Source organism: Cornus florida, unplaced genomic scaffold (assembly GCF_030987335.1).
Source record: "Cornus florida cultivar Cherokee Brave unplaced genomic scaffold, ASM3098733v1 CherokeeBrave_3.0.0_Hap2_Chr11, whole genome shotgun sequence".
In the NCBI taxonomy this organism is placed as follows: domain Eukaryota; kingdom Viridiplantae; phylum Streptophyta; class Magnoliopsida; order Cornales; family Cornaceae; genus Cornus; species Cornus florida.
This window is the reverse complement of record NW_026775581.1, coordinates 71,154,572-71,167,244: the sequence shown is the minus strand read 5'-3', so window position 1 is coordinate 71,167,244 and position 12,673 is coordinate 71,154,572. Positions and strand designations below refer to the sequence as shown.

The 12,673-nt window shown below is 33.9% G+C and overlaps 1 protein-coding gene across 1 annotated transcript; it reads right to left on the bottom strand.

The window, feature by feature from the left end:
* Window positions 1-4,214: 4,214 nt before the first annotated feature.
* LOC132282975 (uncharacterized) lies at window positions 4,215-10,521 on the bottom strand. The gene is made up of 10 exons (XM_059784827.1): window positions 9,907-10,521; window positions 9,543-9,637; window positions 9,262-9,329; window positions 9,133-9,176; window positions 8,793-8,870; window positions 8,551-8,704; window positions 6,238-6,390; window positions 6,020-6,130; window positions 5,404-5,469; window positions 4,215-4,780 (listed from the first exon to the last, which is right to left on the bottom strand). Exons 1-10 carry the CDS (start codon window positions 10,209-10,211, stop codon window positions 4,670-4,672), a joined length of 1,185 nt encoding a protein of 394 aa, XP_059640810.1. The 5' UTR covers window positions 10,212-10,521; the 3' UTR covers window positions 4,215-4,669.
* Window positions 10,522-12,673: the final 2,152 nt, after the last annotated feature.

Here is a 12,673-nt window from a genome sequence, read left to right as displayed (position 1 = left end):
ATGACAAGGTTATATGATCAAGTCATCTCGGTATTATGAAAATGTGAACATATACATATAGCATGCCACTATTCAAAATGGTCCAAGCCTCATGCTTAAAATGCTAACCTTCTCTATGTAATTTCATTTCTTTTGAAACAAAAATTGGAAAACCTGAGAAATACAATATATCAAATACCAATGAACATATATCTATCTTATTTGGTGCCAAGGAAGCAACTATTAATAGTCATTTCCTGCCAAACCAAACATAGCATCCATGGTAATAAACATAATATGGGATTATTCATGGAAAAAAAAAAAAAAAAAAGATTTCAATTTAACAAATATATAAATAAACATGAAGTACTTTGATTTGATATGTCACTCCATTTCATACATAGTGGTTCCTAACCAATTAGTTGAGAATGGATCAGTATGTGGAATGGTAACAGGCTAGTGGTATTTGATGTGAAAAAAGAAAAGAGAAAATTGTAATAATTGGACCAACTATTTTATATGAAGCAAAATGTTGGCTTTAAAAAAGAAGTAAAAATATTCCATTCATGTAGCGGAGATAAGAATGTTATGATACATAGTCGGAATGACTAGTTTGCATAGAAGATAAGAACACTGAGGTGATCAAAATTAATAAGGAATGGAATTATTATAAATGATTTTAAAAAGTTAAATATAATAGGTGAGATGACTTATAATAAAAAAGAATGAAAAAGAAAATTCACTACTCTATTCATATGGAATTAAGATAAGAATGTTGATGATTGAATATTTGGAGGTTTAGAAGATATCCTAATTAAAACGTCTACGAAATTATGCGTACTTACAAATTTAGAGTCTGAAAATCTAGAAACAAAAATGATTAACAAATATTTAATTTTATTTGCTAGATTATACAAAGTACTAAAGTATCCTTGCCTACCACCTAGGGTTTGTTGTACACTACATTACTACCTTGTATCGCATTAATCATCTATTTGCTTGAGCAACATTTACCTACTCCTAACCCTTGCCTATTATGGCATCTTTATGTACTGTTCATGAAAATAAACAATACAATATATATAGTTTTTCATTTATTCTAACATAGTATTAAAGCGAGTCGATAACTGTTAGTCTTCTCCATCCATTACTTATAGTCTTATATGTCCATCTTTGTCACCTCCGGGATGGCACCATCAGCCCCATACCCAGTGGTGATCAATCGTAAAAATTCTGCAAAGAAACCATTTCTTTTTCCCTCACAAACACCACGCTCCACCAACAGTGCTATCACTCCACACATGGTGTTCAAACACTACTACTCACTTGAACAGGTCTTTCAGAGGTCATTTTTGAGGTTCAAAATATATCACTCGAAAAAACAGCCTCAGACCATTGAAACCCTATCGGAAACAACATGACATTTCTCCCAAAGTTGCTTTCATGATGTTGTCTCTAAACTCAAGTTGGTTTCATATAACTCACATTGAGTTTGAGAGGGACTATTAGATTATACAAAGTATTATAATATCCTTATCCAACTACGTGCACCTAGGGTTTCTTGCACACTAAACTACGCCTTATATAGCATTCACCTACTTAATTTCCTTGTATAAACCTACTTGTGCAGCACTCACCTACCCCTAAATCTCGCCTATAAATAAGATCTTTATGTACAGTTCATACAAATAAAAAATATATATACAGTTGTCCATTCATTCTAACATTACTAATTTTAGAAAAGATGTACAATTCTCTTTGATTGATTTGTTGTACAATTAAGAATTGATTCAATATTCTTGATATATGGTACAAGAGCTTCAAAAGCTTGATCTTGAACCGGTTCTGATAAGTTTTCTTCAAATATTTCAGATTGAAAAAGGTGTAACTAGATTTTCGATTGAGGGCCAATGGAGCTTCATCTCGAATGGTGGGGTTAAAAACTTCAAAGAAAACCGACACTAATATAGCATGCTTCTTGTTCTTCGTCTTCAGAATCTTTGAGTGTTGAAGGTCTCCAAAAAAGAACGACACTTGTGTGACATGCTTCTTGTTCTTCGTGTTCAAAGACTTCAAGTGTTAAATGAGTTTTAGAGTAGGAAGTGTGTTTGAAGTTGTAGAGTGATTATAAGTCAAATGTTGATTGCTCTAAATTTAAAAAATCAATAGATACTTCTCTCTCTTTGTTTGCAAACAAATTTGAATTTGAATATGAATATATCAAATTTTACATGAAAAGTTTGAATCTTTAGATTTTGCCATGTATTCTTGGATAGACTTGCACTTGTGGATTTTGACTTGATCAATAGATTTTGACTCTTTGACCAATTATACTCCGTATTAAGGGAAACTTGAACTTAACCCAATAAATGATTCATTTGGTTCTTTGCCAAGACAATATGTTCTTTATTTTCTATTTAACTGCATTGTGCAACATTCTTGTATATAATGGACGGGCGTGTGCTTTAACTTCCACACAAAAAATAAATAAAAATTATTGTAGCAAATATATGTCTCTAAACAGTTTTATTATACCTCAACCTGCTTAATTGTATCTGCAACAACTTGTCCTTTATAATATTGCGTATTACGAGAGCACTGACAATGTAGTACTCTATCAATCTATATGCTGTTAACTTATTAAAAATAATTACTCATCATTAGTCGGAGTCGGAGTCGGAGTCAAAGTCAGAGGTACTGTATTATCAGTACCAACGTATACCCAATATTTTGCTTTCTTATCTGCCGGCTTCCGGCCTCTATATAGTCTGTCCGTGTTTCCTAACAATGCTTTAAAGGCCCTTAAAGCCCATATTGGGAACAAATCGTTCACAGAGAGAATGGTAAAACTTAAGGAGCATGAACAAAGAGCTATATATTATATATATGCATAGTTTTTCAATGGTCATTTGTGACTTTCATAATTGAAATTTGGTTGTGCTTTGATATTTCTGAAATATTGAAAAGACGTACATTGTTCCATGACCTGATCCAACACCTAATTCACCAAATTCAATGTCCGTATACGGATCCCGCTCTCAAAAGAAAAGAAAAAACATTGAAAAGACATTATCATTTGATTTCATTTCCATGTTATTATGTTATGCCGATTAGAAGACAAAGCACATAGGACAAATCAATAAAATTATTCTGAAAAGATTATGCAGATTTACAAAAATCCTACAAACCTTTGTTTTTTTTTTTTTTTGGATATGGCATTGCTCTGACATGATTCGAACAAATTCAAACCAATTAGCTTGAACAAATCTGACATAATTCGAAATTCAAAGAATCAACCCCCAAATCACTGAACAACTCTGACATAGCTAATTATGTGGGTGTGTGTTTTTTTGTCTTGCACTTGCAAAAAAAAAAAGTGAGTTTCTCAGATGACCCAATGGATTTTTATTACCAGCAAGAGGTCTAATCTATATACAAATTAAATGGACTTCTTCTAAGATTTACTGTATCTTTCTTATAGTTTGAAAAAATATTTGGACCTTTCCTAAAATGAAACTTATTTATACTAACCTTCTTTTGTTATAGTCAATGGAAGTTAATGACGAATTTTACTAATGTCATGTACTGAATAAATTAAAATTCTCATATTACTCTTCGTCCATCCCCTCTCAGTCACATGTATAAATGGTACTATAATCATTTACCAAAATAATTTGAGAGCATTTTAATAAATTAGATAAATCTGATAGTGCATTTGACGGTCCGTCACTAAAAAAGGAGGTCGGTATAAATTAGTTTCATTTTTATGGAAGGTGTGATTAATTTTTCAAACTACAAGGGAGGTCCCTGTATAATTTACCCTATACATAAAGAAAGCCCACACACACATTCTATAACTAAAACTTGTGTTGCAGAAATTAAGATCAACCCATCAATGGAGACACGTGAACACATACAATGATATAAGGACAGAAATTGTCAGGAACAGCAAAATCAGAGACACCCATTTACCAAAGAAGCACCAAAACTCCATTCGGATTAGGATGGCAAGCCATTTTTAATGGTTATAGATATGTCTAGACATGATGTGTGTGTGTGTGTGTGTGTGTGTGTGTCGAGAGTTATATCGGTTCAGTTTTCAGGATAATGGATGATATACATTTGGTTTTAATTTTTTGAAACACCGGCACATAAAAGTAAAGTGGTTCACACACATATCATGTTATCCCAATTCAATCTCCAAGCAAAATCCAACCACAATTTGCAAGTCATCATAACTTGTGAGTCATTCGTTCTTCCTTGATATTGCTTCCAAACAAACACAACTGTAAAAACAAAATATAATACTACAACCAACAATTCTAACCTGCCCATTTCAAGTTACACTGAACAAACTACAATAAACAACCACCCAACACATCCAACATTTGGAAAATGCCAAAAAGAGAGAAAAGGGGGGAAAAAAGAAAGATACAAAACAACCCATCCCGGAGAATTTTGGCAGCAATGAAGAAACAGGGACAGGCTGCCATTTTACAACATGCCAAACATACAAACTAACGTGGGGAGCGTTTGCTCCACAACAAAGGTAAAAGATGGAAGAATGTAGATGGGAGAAGAAGACGATAAGAAAATTAATGAAAGGGACAGCACAAGAAAGAACTGACATAATGTTGAATTGATATTAAACAACATACTGCAACTCCTAATGTACACGATTTTTGTTTCATCATGTTGATGATTGTTGTTCCGCTTGGAGTGCTGCAGATATCCAATCTGAAGCAGCTGTTTGAGTGTCTGACTCTAAATGTGGAGAAAGAGAGAATGGAGTTATTGCAACCTGTTCCAAATCAAAATAAAAGAATCAGCCATCAGGGAGAGAATTAGGGGGGTTTAGAAACCAAATGAAAATGAAAACCTTTTCCTTTTTCACAGCCAGAGTATGTCAAGTGAGTGTTTTCTTGTGTTTTGCGAAACATTTTGAACTAGTGTCTTGCCAATTTCCATAAAATGAAGTAATTTCTATATTTAAGATGCAATCCCATTCAAAAAAAAAATTCCATTTGATATATAGGTGATTTGGACAGGACTCCAGGCTTCCAGTTTACTCATTCAAAAGCTAGGGTATACTATGCCATCCATGTATATCATTACTTCATGAGCATGGATATTTGTAAAAATTTATCACCGACAATAAGGCCTTACAATACATGCAAGCCATCACCGTCAAATGATCAATAATAATTAAAACTGAAATTCTGAATGGTGCCATATTACTTAATCCTAAAGCAAAACCTATATCCCATTTCTGGGAAAGCTTCTTACTTCTGAGATGATACAGAAAACACAACAGACCATTGAAGTAACTTGAATGAGCCCTATAAAAATTGGATGAAAACCACTTCATTTCTATGTAATCTAAAGGAGGCGCCATAAACCAAGGAAAGTAGATAAAATACTTACAAATCCATTTTCAAGCGCTCTGAAATCTAGATCTTCAGCAACATCTTCCCGCGCCTCGTCCAGAAACTGCAATCACAATTCCTTCATAAGAAAAACAAAGACCATTCGTAGAAAACGAAAGAGACCAGAACAGCAATGGCATGCAGGATTACTATAAACTCAATTTATAGGACATGAAAAACTGCAATTTATAGGACATATATCAAACCTAAAAATAAAAGTTTTTGGGTGCATCTGGAAGCAGCATTAACAGAAAATGTATTAATTTCATTTTCTTTGAACTTCTACATAGAATTTCCATAAATTTATTAATCCTTATTTATTAAATTATTACAAGTTTAAAACAGTTTCAAAGAACTTCTCTGTTTTCTTATAAGAAGCATGTACATGATGTTAAGGAAGACCATTTTAGTAATTGAAGTTATCCAACAAACTTAAATTCCTATTTACCCAAAAATATAAAATAGAAAAACTTAAATTCCTAGAGATTTAGTGTTATGACGGTAAGCTTCCTCATTTCTATAAATACTCGGAAAAATTTCACCAGAAATCAGTAGTTGAGAAACACTTCTTAAGCTGCTTCCAAACGCAGCCCTACTGATCAAACTTTTCTTACCTCTAGTCGGAAGTACTTCACTGACCGGTTGGAATCAGATTTCCCTGCAACTCCCACTGATTCAACAACCTCAATTTTCTTTCTCTGTGTTGTCAAACGGCGAGCTGCACCCTGAGAAAAACAAAAATAGTAAAAAAAAAATTGCAATCCACACACAAAAGATCACTATTATACCCAAGACAAGAAAAATAAGTTACGAAAATTTAGTGGCTACTCACTGCAGCAGAGGCATCTCGACTGAGCTGTGCAAGCTGCATACCAAGGCTTTGCTGATTGGACATGAAGCGTCCAGCAGATGCATTCCTGCCGGCAGAAATGGCTTGCCAGTTTGGTGTGGATCTCCACAGACTTTGCTTAGTTAATTTGAAGCCCTGTAAGACAAGATATAAATATAGATTATAAAAAGATGTGCCTGAAGCATATCATTTCAAAAATGTTCCTAAGAAGAAAATTATATCCTGAAAGAAAAGGAAATATCAGAAGCCATAAAAAGTGACAAACAATATGTTTTGCCAAGTCAGAGGAACGGGTAGCATAAGCAAAGTGAAAGAAATCTATACCATTGCCACTCATTCAATGCCATGTGCAAGCAATGCATTCTCATGGCAAAGATTGAAGTGGCATTCTGCAGTTAAAGTACTGAAGTCCACCAACTCTCCTAAGTAACATTAACATAACTATTAAATTTGAACCAGTGAACGAGCAATGTACACCCACTTCTATTCATCATAGAGGGTGCAGTTACAACTTTGTTCACTTCTATGAATAGGCCATAATTCACATCAACAAATGGATCCAGACTATTTTGGGTCACAACTAGATTTAGAAGGACTCGGCATCTTAAAATATCTCAATTACTACACCTCACGAACCAAAGTCAGACCAAGATATAACTTGGTCATGAAAGACAAATCAAGCGAAGCATTTTCATATGGAGTTTTTAGTGGTTATAAAGCTCTACGTGAGTTTCATTGATTTCAATTATGAAAAGAAAGGATTAACTCATGGTTTGTTGAACTTTGTAATTTGGCTTGTCTACAGAATTCCAAACCGGACTCCATAGTCACTTCCTTCAAAGTGATTGTCATGAGCAGAACTTGGTTGATCTCTAAGAGAAACTTAAGCATCAATTTATTAATAGCTTAATTCTGTATAATCCACCAACAATAAACTTCATCATAAACTAGGGGAAAAAAGAAACAAACAAACTTCATCACATATTTATTTTCAGGTTAGCATACAAAATAAAGTACTTATGGTTAATAAAAATATGCTTTCCAAGTTTTGCATATATATAGAATATTGACCTTATACAATTCATTTATATGAAACCTTAATTCCTAATTCTTCCAAGTCAAAAGACCAATCAAGATCAGCATCATCACAAGCAATCTTCTAGACCAATTGTAAGAAAAACACAAACTCAATGAGGTAGGCTACGTGAATCTTTTTTGCTATTCAGCCACATGCCTTGGGATAATATCATAAATTTTCATAATTCTAGGTCATTGATTTGACTTAAAGGTTCTCCACTGGCAACACAAGGGCACTCCCTATCTTATTGGAAGCATGGGGCATCATACCTGTAGGATTGTTGTCAACATGACCAACCTTATTTCTATAATAACCTCATGGCTAAAAAGTGTCCCGAAAAAATAGTAAAAACATCAGAGATTGGTAGAGCTCAAAAGACCAGTTTGCAGAGACAAATTATATATCCGTTGACGGGAGTTCTACCATATTCTCCTTAAATAATTTTATAATTTCTCTTCAAGACAAGGTCCCTCTAGAAATCTTTACACATACTTTTGCAACAATGAGAAATGTCCAATAACCAAATCCTCAATAAATGACAAAAAATCATATTATAGTTAAGACAGTTAAAAAGTTCTTCATAATTTCTATGATGATAACCACACACTGGCTTAAGTAACCCATTTTAAGTCGGTTAGCGACCCGAAAAGAAGGCAAAAGCTCAAATTCAATGAGAAATAATGTTATTTAAATATTATTGAAAGTGAAAATTGTAGATGATCCTCATCTCAACATGTAGTCAGCTAATTGCAAAAATGAGTAGCAAAAAAGTGGTTCTGCCAAATTCTCATGCATTTAACCCCATTTCTCCACCACAAACATGTACACTAGTGAATTCATAAAAGATCCAAGACACTTTTCCCTGAGAGCTAAAATTGCAAGCTGACAATGAGACAACTTAAGAGGTTCCAGAGCCTCCAGAAAAAGAAACAAAAATAGAAAGCAAAGAAGACCATCCTATTCAATCAACAGTGAAAAAGAATTCTTAGTAGATAAAACAATAAATAAAAAAATTCCTTTTAGCTTCACGAACAAAAGAAATACCCAACGAGTTATAAATGTGGAAGTAACGATGACTGCAAAGAACGAAAGAAAAAAAACTCTTAAAGGAGGGAGATTATATAAGCAAAAATTAATAACATTTTATTTAATCATTGTATCACATGAATTTCATTCAAACAACCAATATCCTCAATTGAATACTTGAAGACACAAACCTTGTTTGTAAAAGGAGATGTTGGAACTTCTATATTCAGTAAGCAATTTTGGGGGAAAATTCCCTTCTCTATATCTCTAATGGCAGCGTTTAGTAATGGTAAACAGACGTTAACAGCATCCTTGAAATCACTTTCCTGGCTTTCATCCTTCTTCCTGTAGACGTTGATACCAATGCATAACAAATATCAACAACTGTAAGAAAACACGAAGAAATATCATTAAGCGAGGGACAGTCACACACCAGTTCAGTGATATTGATATAGATGGTACACCACAAATCAATGCCTCTCTAGCTCCAGCCACAACACCTGAGTAAAACCTGGGGGATTCTCAATTTAAGAAAAATAATCATAATCAAACCTTCAAACCGGGGCAAAATAAATGCAGAAATGATCAAACCCAACCCCAGACACACATTCACAGACTAGACACACGTCCACCGATTCAACAAACATAAAGATGAGGAACTTCATAACTAAAAACTGCTTTGAAATGGAATCCCAGCAGAAAAATATTAACCAAAGTAAAGCAGGGAGATCTAGCTAATTAGATTGTTATAAAACCACATGCAAAATACTTACATGTGATGGCCACAACTTGAACCTCTGTTAATTCCACTGATTACCTGAATGTCAGATCAAAATTTAAATCCTCAGATAATCAGTAACATATTCATCAAATCTCATTAATAAGAGCATACAAAAACATACCAGCAGAGGCTTTGACCAAGAAAATAATGCACCCGATAATGCTAATGACACACAATCTGCAGGAGTCCCTGAATGAAAGAGCCGACAGCAAAGCCTAATAAGATCAAACCCATGCATAAAGTGCAAAGCTTGCATCAAATTATGCAATCTTATAAGCCAATTTATAGAAGCACCTCACTTTAATCCTATGCTCAATAACTAGAAAAATCCGAATTAATGATTGGTTGCAACACTGCAGTAATGGAAGACTGAACACGAATAAGATGGAAATACAATCATACCAGAAACTTCATAAGCTGTTGCACCATTAATTTCAGCTGAATTCACTGCAACTGTTTCTCGGAGTGTCATTGCGTGACTAGACACTGATTTATCCCTAAACCAATCAATCCACCGACATATCAACAAAGCCACAAAATTCACAAAATCATAAACAAAAAATGAATCTAATACCCAAATGACAAAATTAGGAGTATCAAACACCAAATATAGACCACTAACCAGTCACACACTGAAAAATAATCATACCCACATGAAAAAATTAGCAGAACAAACTATACAAATATATATATATATATATATATATATACACATACATAAATCATATGGAACAGAAAAAAGAATCAAAATTTACAGATAACCCACGATTGCGGAGCGCAGACATGGACATTGTAGAGGCCTTCACGAACCAGAGCATCGACGAGATGAGTGAGCCCAGGTGAGTCGATCCCGTCACCATTTGTGACCAAAACAACAGGCTTTGAACTGTCTTTATCCGAATTGGGCTCATCAACACTATCAGAAGGAGAAGGAGTAGAAGAGGATTGGTTGGGATCATCATCAGTGTTCTTCGATTGCTCCTCTTCGCCCCCCTTTCTGCTGAGCAGAACTTCCTGGAGATTCGAAACCAGGCCAGGGGGCAAGAAGCTGTTCTTCACAGAAGTTGTCATTTCTAGAGAGAGAAAGAGAGAGAGGGAGAGAGAGAGAGATAAATAATAGGATTGTGTTGAATCAGAACCCTAGAGAGAGAGTGAAAAAAAGAGTCAAAAAGGAGGGCAATAAAGTGAGAAAAATGAAAAAGTATGATTGCTGCAATAGATAGATAGACCGGTTTAAACGGTATTATATAGAGAGAGCGTAATATCGAGAGTAAAAGAACTCTAACAAGAGCTTTAAGAGAGAGAAAGAGAGAGTATTTAGAGAGAGAGACTACTGGTTCCAGTGGGTACCAAGGAGGTGGGAGAAGGAACAGAGACGAATTATATATATATTACATATATTATATATAGGCTACTTTGTGGATAGATAAAAATAAAAAATAAAAAATAAAAAAGAACACGCGAATCTACGAGCGCGTGAAAACACTTTACAATCAAATTTCATTTATCTGCCACGTGGATGGTAATTATTGAATGCTGAACGATGGTGCGTGTTTCACAGCTTGCTATGAATGCGCTTGACATTTTTTTATTTTTTGACCTAGGTTGATGGACACGTGGCGAGTTACGATTAGGCAATTGAAGGGGTCGATTGAAATTGGTAATGACCCAAATGATTAAATAAATGTGAACAGATTTCTTCATGACATGAGGCCCATGACCTTGAATGCCATTGACAAATGAGGCATGTAACAATTCATCGACCACAAGATTTTTTTATATTTTATATTTTGGAAAAATGTTTGACTAATTCTAAGAGAGAAGAAAGTAAATAATAATTTTATTCCTTTCTTTCTTTTTCTTTTTTTTTCTTTTTTGATAACGAAAAATCAACACATCCGGTAATCGCTTTGGATTTATGAATGATTTACAAATTTTGAATATTTATTCCATCCACTACATGAATTGTATTTGATTCTTTTGAGTTTATTATATTATATTTAAAAACATGAAATAAAAATATATTGTTATGTCATTTTTCATATTAAATATCTATGCTACAAGTATAAGAAAGGTGGGACTTCTGTTATGTCATTTTTCATATCCTAAAATGACCATGGCATATTGAAATTGCTTTTACACGAAAAAGAATGTCCTTGACTTTTCTTGTTCAAATAATTGAAGAAAGATGGGCTATTAACTAGTTTAGAATATATATATATATTAATATATGTGTGGATGTGTGTGTTACAAATTAAGTTGCATGAGTACCTTTCTTCCAACTCCTCGCTCTTGGCACACAATAATAGCATTTGCATTTTAGTAAAAGAGAAAGAAAAATGAGAGAGAGGAATATAATTTCTACGGAAAAAGGATCAAAGGAAGAATATTTCCTTCTATTCCTTCCTTCTAAAAGTGGATGGAAGGCAAAGATGGGTGGGGATCTCTTGCATTTGTCCCTTTCCTCCAATAACATTATTGACACACAAGGGACCAAAATTAAAACCAAGCAAACATTTATTTCCCTTCCTTTCAATATATTATAGAATATATTTTTATTATGTATTTTTAGAATATATTTTATATGTATATGTTTATCATATAAAGTTTAAGTTTACCGTATAGAGTTTAGGTTTACCTCCTATATAAATCCCTATCTATTTTTATATTTTACACATTCATACAATACACAGTTATGTACTCTCTCTTTATTTCTAACACAATATCTATCTCGAATAAAGGTTAGGTGAAACAATCTACCAGTTTATTGTGGATGGCATACTCATATAAACAATCTACCAGTTTATCATGGGCAGTAGTCAACCAACAACAAGCTTCCGCACTCCAAGATCTTCATATGCCCCGTCCAGGGAAGTCTCGTTGTTTAAGTCTTCCTTCGGGATGCCTCGTTTAGAGAAGTCCGGTCTAGGCAAACCTCGCTGTTTAACGAGATGCCTCGTTAACATGTCGGATCAATTTCGTGACTGTACCATCATGCACCTCAAATGGTAATCCCACTCTTCCATGCGCTTTCACGCGCACTGCGGTAATCCCGCCCCTCAACATCCGACACTACACCACGCGCTATCAATGGTTATCAAAGTGGTGAATTTTCACAAATTTATTAAAATTAACTAATAATATCATTTAATAATTCCAAAAATTTTAATATTTTGTTTTTCTAATCAAATCTTTCGTAAAAATAAATACATAAAACGATGGGTGATTAGTCATTGATGTTTAATTCCAACTAAACACCCATCAACTTTACTTTAAAACATTTGGTAGCTTACATGTTGACACTGGATTAGTGGGTTCAGTCCTCACCCATGAGAGAGATGTCCCATAGACTAATCTAGATAAATGTTAATGATGTGATAAGGTACTTCTGTCATCCATTTTGTCTGTTCTACAGATTATGAAAATGAAGAACAAAAGTGTAAATCAAATTAAATTATGGTCTGTCAACTCTTTGTGAAAATAAAAACCAGTTTAGAGTGGTTTAAGTGATGTCAGGTCAACTCTCCAAATTG